Genomic DNA, 15,473 nt, shown 5'->3' with positions numbered 1-15,473 from the left:
TCTTCACACATTAATTTCTGTGCATTTTGAAAATTCAGATTTAAGCTTTATTTTCAATTATTTCTGAGCCAGTATCACATTCAACCAATATTCATGTTTATTCTTGAACTCAAATGGCACGAACCACACGTTTATAGCTTATAGTTGTGCCATACTGCTTAAAATGCCTCCTTGGATGATTTGTTTGCTGGAGTCGAGACCCAGTGACCCACCATTAGGAAAGTTATTTTTTGGACAGACAATGGCTGAAGTCAATATTTTCGAAACTTTCCTTTCCCTTCAGCTTAATATTAGTAGAGATTTGTCATCTGATGCTGCACTTTGTTTTAAAGTAGAAAGGAAATCATGGGCAAAGTCGCATTAGATAGAATACAGCTACTCAAACAAGAAAGGAGATCAATATCTTTATCATGTCGCACGAGATGTTATTTTTTTTGAAAGTAATGTCGCACGATATATTAAACATCATGAAGACTATCATTTGAAGGGGATATGTAGTTTCAGCAATGTACAGACTACAGATTTAAGGTCTTCCAGAGCTTACAATACTCCCTCATTGTAACTGAAAATTTGTTCATTTGTTTGGTAAGTCGACTTCTAACTCTATCAATATTACCTGTAGTGCACTCTCCATTTAACCAAGCATCATGTGTTGAGAGTTGAGAATATATACCTGCTGGTTTTACACAACTTTTGAAGCTAAACACTTCACGACTCAAGAATGCTATGTGATGAACGTTGTGTATATTTGACAAACATGACCTGCTATGCAGCCGGGGGACTGAACAACACTGCTGTTAGATCTTAAGTCTCAGCCCTCCTACACTATAGAACTTTACCTAAAAATTCATGGGGGCTCCACAGGGGTTCCACTGCTCCGAGATGGGTAGGGGGGCTTGAGACACCCCCCGCCGCTGTGTCCGCCCCTGCTGCTATGTGATGAACTGATATTTAGTATAGATCTTGCTTGAACTACTGTTTAGTAGAAACCTGGGTTAGGCTGTCTCCAACGGGAGACCCATTGTGGAACCTAAACATAAAATAAGTCTCTAACACAATATTTATAGCCTCTAATAAAGTACCTATATAGAAGACCTATTTTGGGTGTCGGGAGAGGCATAATCTAAATCTGAGTATCCTCTCTTCTGGAGACTCATTTGTAGAAATGGTTGTCTTTTGGGTCTTGTTGTTGAAGAAGACCAAAAATAGGTATTGAACTTTTTGCTAGCGCTGTCCAAAGGACAAAGAACGAATGGGTCTTGTATGTTGGGTCGCGGTTGCTGGAGACAGTCTTACAACAGTAAGTTCCATGCAAGAGTAGTTGATTTATTTTATTCATTTGATTTGATTATTTCTATTGCTATCCTTCCTTCTCTCAGGCTTTACTTTATTGCTACTGATATTATATTGTACTATTTCTTCGGGTAGCCCTTGCTCGTAGGAAGAGGATCGGCTGGGTCCCTGCCCTTGACCAATTCAAAAACCACCGTTGTCGTCCGTTTACGAGCTCGCCTTCTCATCGTGTCTCCGAGTATGCCTCTGAGTCTCCTATCTCTAACATATCCATTGACTTCTGGGTCTGTGCTGGGAGTCAGTTGTTCACATAGCTTCTTCTATTTGGTTTAGTGGCTCTTCAGATCATTTTTTTGGTGTATGTCCAGCATCAGATCCTTTATTCCCTGGACACCCTCCCCAACCAGCAGTAACAGTCTAGTCATAGAACAAAACTAATCGTTATCCAAAAATAACAGTCCACTTGTGCCCCCCGCGTCGTCCCTTCCGTGGGCGAAAACCACACCGCCGCCGGCCCTTCCCTCCCCGTCCCATCCCCTGCTGCTGCCAGAGCTCGCCGGCGGGTGCCCGCGCGGAGGCAGGGCCCAGCTCCCTCTTCCTCTACTATTTCCCCCCTCGCTCCTCCATGGCTGCAGGCTTCGTTGGCCGGCGGTGGCGCGGCTGCGCGGGCTAGCTTCAGATGCGCATAGGAGACGACCGGATCCGTACTCCTCCATCGTGGATCTGCGCTCTGCTCGCTCTCTAGCTCGTCTTCGGCTTCACCGACACCCTCCGTGTCTCCTTCCTCATCTCCGACGTGCGTGGGCGGCCGGCGGGGCGGATTCGGCCCCCCAGGGCCCGGATCTACCGTCACCGGATCCGCGTGGACGGCTGGTGCATGCGGTCGCGGCAGAGTCGTGGCTGTGGCCCACAGCCGGGTGGTGCTGGCGCATTCGGTTGCGGCTCGCCGGCGCTAGCGGGCGGCCACTGCTTGCTGCGACTGTGGTGCGGGGGCCTGATGCAGTGGCTCCAGTCCTTCCAGTGGCTGCCCGCGCCGTTGCCACATCGGGAAAAGCTGCCGTTCAGGGCAGCGAATGACGGTGAGGCGCGGCGACGTGGACGGCGCGTGGCGGCGAATGGCAGCCAGGCTGCTGACTGGGGGCTGCGGCGGCCAGCTTCTCCGCGTCGACCCGGTAATTTGATGCTGCGTCTCCTGTCCGTGTGTTGTCGCAGGCGGATCGGCGTGGGGGCGTCGAGTTTCAGCGCGGCGACGTGCTGGTGCACGCCTCCTATCGTCGCGGGCAGAGCCCGAACGGCTCCGCGACATGTGGCGGCGGCTGGCACTGCCAGTGCGCGCCTCCCATCGTCGCGGGCGAGTTCGAACGGCTCCGCGGCGTATGGAGGCGACTGGCACTGCCGGTGCACGCCTCCCATCATCGCGGGCGAGTCCAAACGGCTCCGCGACGTGTGGCGGCGACTGGCACTGCCGTTGCGTGCCTCCCATCGTCGCGGGCGAGTCCGAACGGCTTCGCGACGTGTGGCGGCGACTGGCACTGCCGGTGCGCGCCTCCCATCGTCGCGGGCGAGTCCGGCCCCAATGGCGCCTCGACGGTGGCCTGCCACCCCTTGTCGGCGGGAGCCCCAGCGCGGCGCTCAGCGACCTGACGCGGATACGTGCTGGTGCAAGACCCCCCTGGCGTGACCTCCCGGTTGCGGTGCTCCCGAGCCGCGGAGCCCCTGCACTGCTCTGTGGTGTCTCTTCTTTATGTGTGTGTGCAGGGCCTTGGGTGTGCGGTTTGGCCGTGAGCTTGCTGGCGGTGGGGCTGCGTTGCCTTGGGCGTCCTCTTCGCTAGATCCGACGGCTCGTGCTCGGATTCGGTGGAGCCGCCGCTGTCCTCTCGGCAGTGGTGCAATGCTCTTCACGTACATGCGCGGTGCGCACGGTTTGGCCGCGGGCGTGCCGGCAGCGGGGCTGCGTGTCCGCGGCTGCCCTTCCCTTGTGCCTCTTGTTAGGGAGGGCAGAGCGTGCTGGCTTCACAGCGCGACGGCGAGGTTTCTGGGCAAAAGCTCTGCTCAGCTCTTGGCTGGGCCAGTGATGAGATCGCCTTCGAGCGCATCTTCCTTCTTGAAGGCATCGCTGAAGAACCTCCTGCTGCCTCCTCTTCAGGGTCAGCCAGGCCATTGCGGTTTTTCCTCGGCACAAGACTCGGGCGAAAGCCCTGCTAAGCTTCTGTTCGGCGGACGATGATTACGTCTACGCGTCATTCACCTCCCTGGAGGCATCGTCGAAGAGTTCTTGTGCCGTGGTGTAGTCTTTTCTCTCTTTTGGTGAACTTTGGTTGTGCCACTGATATGTACAAAATGCCTTGTAAAACATAACGGGCCGTTTTGGGCCAATATATGAAATTAGGTGGGGAACGCCTCCCATTGACCTTCAAAAAAAAAACTAATCGTTATCAATCACTGCCAAAAGAATCAACCAATCATCATGTTTGGGTAGGTGAACCTACAAGAGAATAATTTTGTGTACTATTGTATCTCTGTGCTATTAAATCTATCTTAAGAACAATGCAAATAAAGATTTGATATTTATTGTGCACTAAAAAAATTAGATTATTAGATAATTTAGAATAAAATTCGTGTATTGGTCCTGAATTAGGACTGGATGCTTGCAAGCCTACAAATACATGCTCTTTAATCCAGACTCCAGCAGCTAACCCAACAGCCTATGCAGCTCCAAGAGCTGTGGTCTCTATGTTCAGCTGGTCTGACAACAGGGTTGACCAATAAATCAGCATGCAAGTAGGAAGTAACCAAACAATCATCAGTCGTGTGAACGTACCATCGTACCTGAAGCATAATGTATAGTTCCATTCAGGAATACTCTCTATGTGCTTATTAAAAAATCTCTGGATAAGTTTAGTTGCTATCCTTTAGGGTCTAATAAAGAACAGTCAAGTTGATTCTTCAGGTCTAATAAAGAACAACCCCTTGCTATCCTCTTTGTGCATCTGTGGTCTTTTTTCTGTGCTAATACACGAACATTATTTTATATATCTGTATCTCATCATTCAGATAGTTGATAACACATCATATATCATGAGTCATGTGGCACAGAGCTCTTTCTGCAATTTGCATCCAGCTCGATGGACAGTCAAGTTGCCGCATAAACACATGATTAGGATCTATACCCTATTTCAGTGATAAAACCTGCACAAAATTATGATTGGGGCAGTGGTGATCTAGGCTACAATGGACAACAGAATTGGTTGGGTGGCATAAATAACTGCTATTGCTGCAAATCGGCACTCATGTTAAGGATAACCAGCTTCAGGGAATCAGAAGCTCACAACTTCACAGGGAAGATGATACAGCCATAATAGGCCTTGCGCATATTGTAAGTGAACTTAAAGGTAAATGTGAAAATTGATACAAGCATATATTCAAATGAGCTCAAAACATTATAAAACGGGATCCCTTATAAAACTGGTATGGATGGATAGGGTTTCAAACGAGCTTTGATGTGTCTTTGTCCAAAAATCTATTGTTAGCACTTGAATTATCAACCTGCCAAGAAATAAAGATTGTTCTGTTTTTCTGTTTCCACATCTTTGATCTGATTGCTGAAATTCCTGCAGGTGATCTTTGGACTGGAGCTATTCAGTAGCAATCCTGACACATCGATAGAGGGGTAATTTCTCAAACGATAAAACGCAAGCTGACAATAGTGACACCTTACCATACCACTGAAATAGTGGTCTTGCATAAATATATTTTAAACAATACAACTGTAGCTAGCCATGTGTATTTTTAGAATGCTTGTTGACAATATGTGCTGGCCATCAGTGTGTAATTGAAATTGAATAACCTACATAGATGAGATATTCTATGTGCTGGCTAATTTATCCTACTGAAACCTTTTTGTTGCCTACAATTCATAGTTTCAGATTTACTGGAGTTTCAAAGTAGCAATGATTTGTGGTAATTTTTAATCTCATTGTGTTACAGATTTTACTCATCCTTTTGTTCTTGCTGTCTCTGATTTCCTGTGATTATTATTATACAAAGATAAAGGTACCTGTAAACTCTTCCAGATTTTTTTTTATTCATTCTCAGTTCCTGCCACATAATATCAAAACTTCATAGGTTTCATTTCAGTTTCTCTTGGTGCAACATATGAGCAGTGTGAAACTAAGCATAGTGAGGGAAAGCGCCTGAACGGTAAGGGAGGTGAGACATGGATGTCAAAATATGCAAAATACTTGGTTACAGATTGCCGGTGCAATAATTCCATTGACTGGAAAGTATATCCCAGTATACTTTGTCTGTGTGGTTTTCTGTCATTCTACCAATAATTGCCTGTAGCCAACGCACGAACACTCAACTAGTTAGTTTAGAAGAAATTTGGTTGGTCCCTAAACGAGATATGCAATTCTTTGGGACAGATGGACTACATAGATATCCGACACTTCGCACGAGATATCCTTAGTTTTAATAAATTGTAGCATTTGGCCTCTTTCTTTCGTTTCCAGATTCGCCACCAAGAGTACTGTCAACTTGTCAAGTAGTACCAGTAATGACGACAAACATAAAGAAAAGAGAGACCTTTTATGGGTCAGAGAATATTAGGGAATATTACTTGCAAGATTCGGCTAGAATATTACTATAAAAGCAGTCCTGTATATCGGACAAGACAACGCCGTTGACTTCTTCACAGAAACGTCGAAATCACACTTGGATCGCCGGTCATGGAGATCCTGAGCCCATCTCCGCCGCCAAGCCCCCGCCCACTCCTACGCTGCGGCGGCCGCCGGGAGCAGCACCACGGCGAGGCGTGGGTCCACGTGGCCGTCGGGAGGTCACCGGAGAAGACGCTTGGGTTGCTGCGATGGGCCCTGCGCCGCTTCGGGTGCGGCCGCATCGCCCTCCTCCACGTCCACCAGCCGTCGCCGGTCATCCCAACCCTCTGTGAGTACTCTCGACTACTCAGTCATCATCTATTGCCTTCCATTTCTGTAGTTCAACCATTCATCATTCATCATTCATTGAACAACCAAACTCATAAATGAACTGGGAAAAAAAATCAGTAGGAAAGATCCCCGCGGCGCAAGCCACAGAGGAGCTGGTGCTCTCCCATCGCGAGTCCGAGAAGGAGGAGATGAACAAGATGCTTCACACCTACCTCGCCTTCTGCCACAGGGCCCAGGTCCAGACCAGGCTTCTTGTCACGGAGAACGACCAAATCCACTATGGCATCCTCACCCTTGTCGACCAGTACAGGATCACCAAGCTCATAATGGGTTCAACACCTGATAAGTACGCTTCTCATCATATCTCTTGAAGCTAGTAGCATACATTATGTTCTACTATTTCTCAGTGAACTGTATCCTGGGCCGCCAAATGCATGCAGTTGCTTCAAGTTAAAATATGGCAAAGAATCTTTGATGGCCAGCAATGCTCCTGCATTCTGTCAAATCTGGTTCGTGTGGAGAGGAAGGCACATATGGACCAGAGAAGCGAGTGCAGCCACCGACAACGCTGCCCCAGTTCACTACCGAGATGATGTGATAACTACAAAAAGAATTAGGTTCAGCTCATATAATAACAACACCGGACCCGTACTTGATGAAGGATATCTTGCGCGCGAGGCATTGACAACAGTTGATCTGAATCAAGGCATTGTTTCAGATTATGATCGATCTAATGATTATGAAGCCAACCATTTCAACAGTTTGAGCATGTCAGATTGGCAAGATGATACAGAATCTGCACTCAACTCAACATTCTGGTCTGATTCTTCTGTACATATTGATACATTACAGTTATATTCTAAGGTGGTCACTCTGCTTCATTTATATACATTTGCATCGGTAACTCATGCTTGAAACTTGTGTTAAACATTGCATGGATAGTATTTCAGGAAGTATTGGCCAGAAATGCCAAACAAGTAATGATGGAAGCTGACAGATCAAGGAAAGAAGCTTTTGCTGAGCTGATGAAGCGCAAAGAAACAGAGTCAAAAGCTGCGAGTGCGTTTGCCAAGGTATGTGACATCTATTCCTCACCATTTAAGATATTGCGTACTCCCTCCATTCCAAATTATAGTTCACTTAGCTTTATCCTAAGTCAAACTTTTCCAATTTTCACCGAGTTAGTAGAAAAGTATATTAACATCTACAAGTTCAAATAAATGCATTACTAAGACATATTGCATGGTGAATTTAATGAAACTAATTGTAGATGTTAATGTATTTTTCCATAAACTTCGTCAAAAGTTAGAGAAGTCTTTCTTTCTCCAACTGTGTATGGAGAAAGGCCAAAAATAGCCAGGCACAACGACCAACCAAAGCACGACCGAACATGAACATGACCTACATGACCAAGACCACTAAGCAAAAACAATGACTTCAGGAAAGGACGACCCTTACAGCACCAAATAACCCCCAAACACCTTATCCGACCAAAACGAAGCCTATACAAAAACCATGAAGGCCTATATACTCTCCAACCATCTCAAGAGGCCACAAGACCAGACCTAAGACAAAGCTGAAGTGAACTAGTTTTTTGGAACGGAGGGGTTATTTACTTTACTGCCCTATTCTTGTAACTTTACACAACATCAATAGGAAGCCAGGTGAAATCCCAATACTCAGCAGTAAACATTCCATGTGAATTAATGTGCAGAAAACTATTGCACTTGTTCATTGTTCTTACCCGTCTCCTGGCCTTTGTGCAGATAAAAGATTCTGATTATGCTAAAAAACATGAAATGAAAATGAGGGAGGAACTTGAAGTTGTATTGGTAGCCAAAAGAAAGCAGCATGAAGATCTTATAAAGAATAAAGAGAGAGCAGTATCAGGGCTGGACTCTTCGATGAGAAGATTAGCTATCCTAGATGCCCATGCTGAAAAAATAAAGCTTTGGATAGATGAGTTTTCAGAAGAGCTTGAAGTGATCCAATCTTCCATAGAAAGTCTTTGCCAGAAGAAACTGAAAATGCAAAAGCGAGAAACCAGACATATTGACCTGGATAAGGAGTGCACATACAGCCATGCCACACTGTCAAATTGCGTCTCAAATGCTTTTGGAGATAATTTGTACAGCTTCAGAGAATTTACAATGTCCGATATGCAATCTGCTACGTGTAATTTCTCAGAGAGCTTCAAGATATGGTCACAAGGTCGTGGGTGTGTTTACAAAGGAGAAATTATGAACAGAACTGTGATGATTTATAAGCTGCTCTGCCATAGCATTGAGAGCGTGAGTCAGTTCCAGCAAGAGGTATTCCATGTTTCTCTGATTTTCACACCTCTTGCACTTGATATGTTTATTGATTAGCCAATGCACTCTAGAACTTATGGAAGTTATTTTGCGGACACACAAACGCATTGTACTGGTGCATTACACATTTTTCACCAGGCTTGCAAATTTTCTGCTTGTTTGTTGCATATCTTAGGTCTGATGGCACTGCAAATATATTTAGAAATTGCTATTGAATTCATGGGAACCTTTTATCAGTTATTTATGTGTCTAAGAACATATCCTCGGTTAGCTGAAGATACTTATTTCTGTTTTCTATGTCAGGTTTATATCCTCAGCAAGGTGAGGCACCCTCATCTAGTGACACTGGTTGGGGCATGCCCAGAAGCGCTGTGTCTCGCTTATGAATATCTGCCAAATGGGAGCCTTCATGACCGCCTCTTCAGCAGATGCAATAGCCGTCACTTGCCATGGAAAATTCGTGCACGCATTGTTTCTGAGATCTCAGATGCACTGCTGTTCTTGCATTCCTGTAAACCTCAGATGATCGTACATGGCAACTTGAAGCTTGAGAACATCCTTCTAGATACTGAATGCCATTGCAAGATAGCCGACTTTGGTGTTTCTAGGCTATTCACGGATGACATGAAGGATTATCCATCGGGAGGTTCTGAGCTGAAAGGGTCTTTTCCCTATGCAGACCCAGAGTACAAGAGAAGCAAAGTAGTAACACCGAAGTCTGATGTATACTACTTCGGCATTGTGATACTCCAGCTGCTGACCGGAAAACAAGAGCCTGCAGGGCTTGCTGGTGAAGTAAGGCGTGCTATGTCTTGTGGCAAGCTATCATCAGTTCTTGATCCGACTGCTGGGCAGTGGTCTATGGAGGTGGCTGGAAGGCTAGCAGAATTAGGCCTGAGGTGCAGTGAAGACAGCAGCCGAGGTCGCCCAGACCTGACTCATGAGACTGTACGAGAACTGGAACAGCTACACTTGATGAGGGAGGAACGAGCACCCTCCTCTTTCCTGTGCCCAATTATGCAGGCAAGTACCATCATCTTGCACCATTGTTATCTAGGGAATGGGTATGGGGTTGGATGTGATAATGACAAGGAACTTGGTATTTTTCTTCCTCTTCTGTTTTGGCCTGCAGGAGATAATGCATGATCCTCAGGTGTGTGCTGATGGGGTGACCTATGAAGGGTGGGCAATCCGTGAGCGGATGGAGACTGGACAAGGGACAGCGCCTCTGAACAACCTGAAACTAGAGCATCTCAATCTCACACCTAACCACGCCCTTCGCTTTGCTATCCAGGATTGGCTTCGTCACCCTCGCTGATGAATCTTTTGCTTTTTCGATTTGTATAGATTCACGTGTAAAAGGGAATAGCATATGAATAACTAGAAAGAACACCCCACGCGTTGCTGCGAGAACTACTGATTTGGAATGAAATTTAACTATTCATATAATTCTTAGAAAGAAATTAACTATTATAAACTAATCTTAGTGGCACGCTGATGTGGACAACTAAACGTATGTTAATGGATAATGTGTCTCGCTGACGTGGATATCATAATTGTTTGTGCTTGGACACCTTGTATGTCAAAATAGCATTTAAGTAGGGTTTAGAATTATAAGAGAGTAGTGGACTGCTGAGAGTGGATAACATGGCATGCTGATGTGGACAACTAAATGTGGGTTTAGAATTATAAGAGAATAGTGGACTGCTGAGAGTGGATAGCATATCACGCTGATGTGGACAACTAAATGTATGTTAGTGGATAATATGTCTTGCTGACGTGGATATCATAATTGTTTGTTTTAGTGGACTTTAATTACAAGTGACAGTGGACTACTGAGGTGGACACCTTGCATGTCAAAATAACATTTTAGTGGGGTTTAGAATTATAAGAGAACATTTTAGTGGGGTTTAGAATTATAAGAGAACAGTAGATTGCTGAGGTGGACACCTTACATGTCAAGATAATATTCTAGAGGGATTTAGAATTATAAGAGATATATATTTGAATACCTGTTCTAAGGTTTTATCTGTATGAATTGACGAAGCGCTTAGTACTTCATGAAATGTATTAGGATGTATGTATGCGGCAACGCAGCTTCAGGATTAGTCACATAATTTTTGCCCATGTATGTACTGCTAGCATGTCACCAAAATTTAGTGTTTTCCTATGCCTCTTATATGGCCTATGTAGACATCTAGATCTGGCTTTTTATGTTTGATGAAATTTCACTCTTTTAGCTATAAATTAGGATCAAAGTCTGACCTGCTTGAGATAATGAACAACACTGGACTAGCTATACAAAAGTCCATCATCCTAAGTTCATTAGCCTAAGGGCTCAGCAGAAGTCCCCTGAATGCTTCCTCCCCATTCATATGTTCCATTACAAACCACCCAATCAAGATAGACAAAAGCAGAAAACACAGTGAACACATTGTCATCTTCCAAGGTTTCCCTGTAGTCCCTTTCAGCTTATGCACATCATCCTTCTTCAACTCTTGGTTGCCCATCAACCTTTTCAGGTTGTCCGGATCTTGCTTCATCAAGGCTTGGTCGCCCATTAACTTCTCCATGTAATTCAACTTTTGCTTCGTCTCTCTGATGGATGTGGTAAGAGATTCTAGTGCTTTGCTATGATCATTAAGTGCGATCATTACCAACTGAGTGACCTGGTTCCCATCAGTGACAATCCCATCCTTGAATAACATAATGGCATACCTCCCTTGCCACTTAAAAAATCGCATTGAGTCCCATCCTGCAGAGAAGAAAGCATCTATTGGGCCTTCTAAATTCCCCAAACCATATAACTTAACAATTGAGCAAAAATGGAGAAAGTTACCTACTGTCTTCCAGCACGTACACTGGTAGAACTTCCTCCACGTGGTTTCTGTTTTTCTGGAGACTAGCTCTGTCAACGCCCCATTGCACACCTTGCAAGGGATGAGAGGAAGCTCAGGAGTCACACCTTACAAGGACGACAACGACAATGACATCTGGTTGGCCAATCTAACCATGTTATAGTAGCTTGTGCAGAAACATCAATGAAGGTATATGTCCTAATACTCCTATTGCTAATTTTTCTACAGATTCACCATACAAACAAAGCATAGAATATCAGGGCATGATATTCTAATATACATACAACATAAAAGTTGATTCTCAGTATATATAGATCAATGCAAAATTGATAATGAACACAGAATAGTGTTAGTTAAGTTCAGATGTGAGGCAAATGTTGCATTCAATACCAGACCAGTCTACCAGATCTTGCAAAATTGATACTAGACACAACATAGTTTATATAATCCCAATTAAAGTTCGGTGCAACACTAAGCAAAACACAGATGAAATGCATCAAGCATCCTCATATGGGTAGAGCACGACACGAAAAATTTGGAGGGGAAAGATGAAGCTTTATTACCTCACTCCGATTGGAAGCAAGAAGCACGGATCGGCGCAAGGCAGGACCCTGTCTCCTCCAAGCTTGGTTCAGCGTCGCTTCTGCTGAAAGGTCCTTGTTTGGTTTTGGTAATTGAGTGACAACCTAGGTGGACTAATCGTGTTTATGTGAGATACACAGGTGATTAGTCCACAGGTACATGTGTGTGAGCAACATATGCCATGAAGGTGAATATGGCTTAAAGATGTTGCAAAGCTCATACATGTGATGATGAAGGAGCTTATTGCACATGAGACATGACATTGAGTCATGTGATCAAGGTGGAGAAGATCAAGACAAGACTTGGCTTGACGGACCGGTTGTAAGCGTGAAGGGCAAGTCGAAGGCTTTGGAGTGATGGACCGCGTGGCGGTGAAGCTTGAGCAAGACTTGGCGCTGATGGACGAAGGCAACGGAGAAAAGCAAGTAAAGTCAAGATCGATGAACCAATATGATCACGTGATGATATGAAGTGGATCATATCATTGTTGATCGTGTTGGTGCATGTGTTGCATCGACGTTGGAGGAGATGGAATGGAATGCGCAAGGCAAAGGTATAACATAGGCATTTCATTTCACCGGTCATAGGTGAGTAGAGAAGTTTATGACCGGGTTTAGGATAGATGGCCGTACTATCAAGAGGAGTAAACTTGTTTGCATATCAGTCATCTAGTGCCACTCGAGTGATCTAACTTTGCATCGTCGCTAGGATCGAGTGGCGTGGCAAGTTGAGTGGCTAACATCCTTTGGGAAATGATTGTGAAAATGCTAACACACATACACATGGTGGTGTACACTTGGTGGTGTTGGCACATTTACAAAGGTGATGAAGTTGGAGCTGATGTGGATCAAATCGGTGATGAAACAAAGGAGAGAAGGGTTGGAACCCCACCGGCACCCTAGTTAGAAAAGATAGGGTCTCACAGAGTGGACCGGACACTGGTCACGTGGTGACAGGACGCTGGGGTCCTGCGTCCGGTCAGTAGCAGTAGACATCATGCAGCGTCGGTCATCAACCGGACACTAGCTCTGGAAGTGACCGGACGCTGGGCGTGAGCGTCTGGTCAGATTGACGTATGGTGACGCAGGCAGAGTAGAGAAGCTATGAGTGACCAGACGTTGGTACTGCGTCCGATTGCGTCCGACCGGACGCGTTCGGTCACGTCCGGTACCTTACTGGAAATGATCGGACGCTAGGGCTGCTGCGTCCGGTCAGTTGTTGCTGGAGCGTCCGGTTGACAGATGACCATTGAGATCCAGTGAACAGCGTTTGCAGGAGGGGACACGTGGCGTGCATTACACGACCGGACGCTGTGGTCCAGCGTCCGGTCAATCTGACCGAAGCGTCCGGTCGTCCTGAGTTTTGCCCAGTGAAGGGGTAACGGCTCTATTTGCCCATGGGGTTATAAATAGAAGCCATGGTCGGTCTTGAGCTGGCAACTGAGCACACTATAGCCTTGGTGGCTTGTGTGGTAGTGCTTGGGAGCCTTCCATCTCACATATGCTTGATAGTGATCATCCGATTGTGTGAGAGAGCGATTCTAGTGTGATTGCATCGTGAGGTTGCATCAAGTGGCACTAGGTGATCGAGTTGCAAGCCAGTGGTGCTTGTTACTCTTGGAGGTTGCCACCTCCTAGATGGCTTGGTGGTGGTCTCCGTTGAAGCCCACAAGAAGCTTGTGCGGTGCTCCGGAGAAGAGCTTTGTGAGGGGCATCGTGCTCGCCCCACGGGAGCCGCGAAGAGCAACAATAGTAAAGTGTGTCATTGAGCTACCCTCACTTCCGGGGTAGGTTTTTGTGGCGCCCGACGTGCGGGCTTGACGGGTGATGTCAATTAGCCACCGAACCACCAAGTGAGCGATCGACACAATGGGGACTAGCGTGTTGACAAACACGTGAACCTCGGGAGAAAAATCATTGTGTCAACCTTGTTCTTCCTGTTGGTTTGCATCCCCGTTACACAAGCTTGCAATTACTTTTATATATATTGTGCTTGTGTTGTTGCTCTTACAATTAGTTAGCTTGTGTAGCTTACTAGTTATCTTCTTACTTGTGTAGCATAGAAGTAGCTCCCTTACGTGGCTAATTTAGTTTGAGTAACCTTATTAGTCACATTGCTTAGTTTGTGTAGCTAAGTAATTGCGCTCTCTAATTTGACATTGGTTGCCTTGTTATTGAGCATTGCTAGTGAGCTTAGGTGGCTTTATGCTTTTGCTTACTAGCATGTGTAAGAGCTCCCTTGTCGTTTAAAGTACTAGTGGCATAGGTTTGTGTGACCTTGCTCCTAGAATTGTTTAGGTGAGCTTTAGCTAGCCCGGCACCTTTGTTGCATAATTAGTATATTTGCAAGGTGCTAGAGAACATTGAAAGAGGGGTGTAGTCTTGGCTAGACCGATAGTTTTAATTCCGCATTAGTTTCGGTTAGCCGACGTGATTAAGTTTTTAAAAGGACTATTCACCCCCCCCCTCTAGTCCGCCATCTCGACCTTACAGCTACGTTCTCCTCCAAGCCTAGCTCGGCGTAGCTGCTTCCTTCTCCTTCTCAAAGCTTCGAAGGAGGCCAAGGGTGGAGGCGGCCTGAGGGACGGCGGGCTGGATCCAGGGCACCAGCGGCCTGAGCTACTATTGCATATTCAGACACATTAGAACTTGGACAGTACAAGGCCTCAATGTGAGAAGTTGCAAAGTATGGAATGTGAGAACTTGAACTTGTTATGGTGCACTTTTTGGACAGTACAAGAAACTCTAATAAATAACCAAAAGACCACAGAAAAGGTTTTCAACACATTGGTCCTGTTCGGCTTACCCCATATTCGGCTTGTTCGGCTTCTTTTTTCTGCCGGAACAATATTTTTCTCTCACAACAATTCAGCCAGTTTTAGCCAAAATTCTGCCAGCCGAACGGGGCCATTAGAATGGCACTTGGATAGTGCAAACAGAAGGACCTTCCAGTAAGGACACTGAGTTGCAGAATCAGCCTTGAACTTAACCTTGAAACACTGCAATTACACAAGCAGATCAAGGATATAGGCTTATAAGATATAAGGCTATAGGCTATAAACTGAACATTTGAGGCCACACAAGAACTGAACCAAAGTAGTTATTTTGCAGTTGCTCAAAAACTGAACCAGAATAAATAACTGAACTAAAAACTGAACTCTTCAGTTGGTTTACGGAACCAAAGAATCTATTTACTTAGAAGTGACTAGATCAGTACTGAGAAGTATATGAGGCATAGTTAATAAGGGATTAGATTCTATATATGAATAGAAGAAAATAAAAGTCATAGCCTTATTATACAGGATGGCAGCCAAGGCCTAATAATAGATGCATTTTACAATACTTAAAAGTGACTAACTCTACTAATGCAAATTTACAAATATGTTGAGACAGCCAAGGCCTATGACACAAGTAAAATTAAATTGTATGCCACAAACAAAAACTAAATCTTCATGCTTACCACAAGTATAAACTGAAAGC

The 15,473-nt window shown here is 45.2% G+C and overlaps 1 protein-coding gene across 1 annotated transcript; it reads left to right on the top strand.

Annotated features, from left to right (window-relative positions):
* Positions 1–1,650: 1,650 nt before the first annotated feature.
* On the top strand, positions 1,651–10,054 carry LOC136495251 (U-box domain-containing protein 33-like). The gene is made up of 10 exons (XM_066491224.1): positions 1,651–4,685; positions 4,911–4,963; positions 5,281–5,346; positions 5,431–6,240; positions 6,360–6,588; positions 6,683–7,106; positions 7,193–7,315; positions 8,009–8,554; positions 8,858–9,577; positions 9,687–10,054. The coding sequence occupies exons 4-10, from the start codon at positions 6,021–6,023 to the stop codon at positions 9,870–9,872; spliced, it is 2,448 nt and encodes an 815-aa protein (XP_066347321.1). The 5' UTR covers positions 1,651–4,685; positions 4,911–4,963; positions 5,281–5,346; positions 5,431–6,020; the 3' UTR covers positions 9,873–10,054.
* Positions 10,055–15,473: the final 5,419 nt, after the last annotated feature.

Source organism: Miscanthus floridulus, chromosome 12 (genome assembly GCF_019320115.1).
Source record: "Miscanthus floridulus cultivar M001 chromosome 12, ASM1932011v1, whole genome shotgun sequence".
NCBI lineage: Eukaryota > Viridiplantae > Streptophyta > Magnoliopsida > Poales > Poaceae > Miscanthus > Miscanthus floridulus.
The sequence above is the reverse complement of the archived record's forward strand: the minus strand, read 5'-3'. Positions and strand labels throughout refer to the sequence as shown.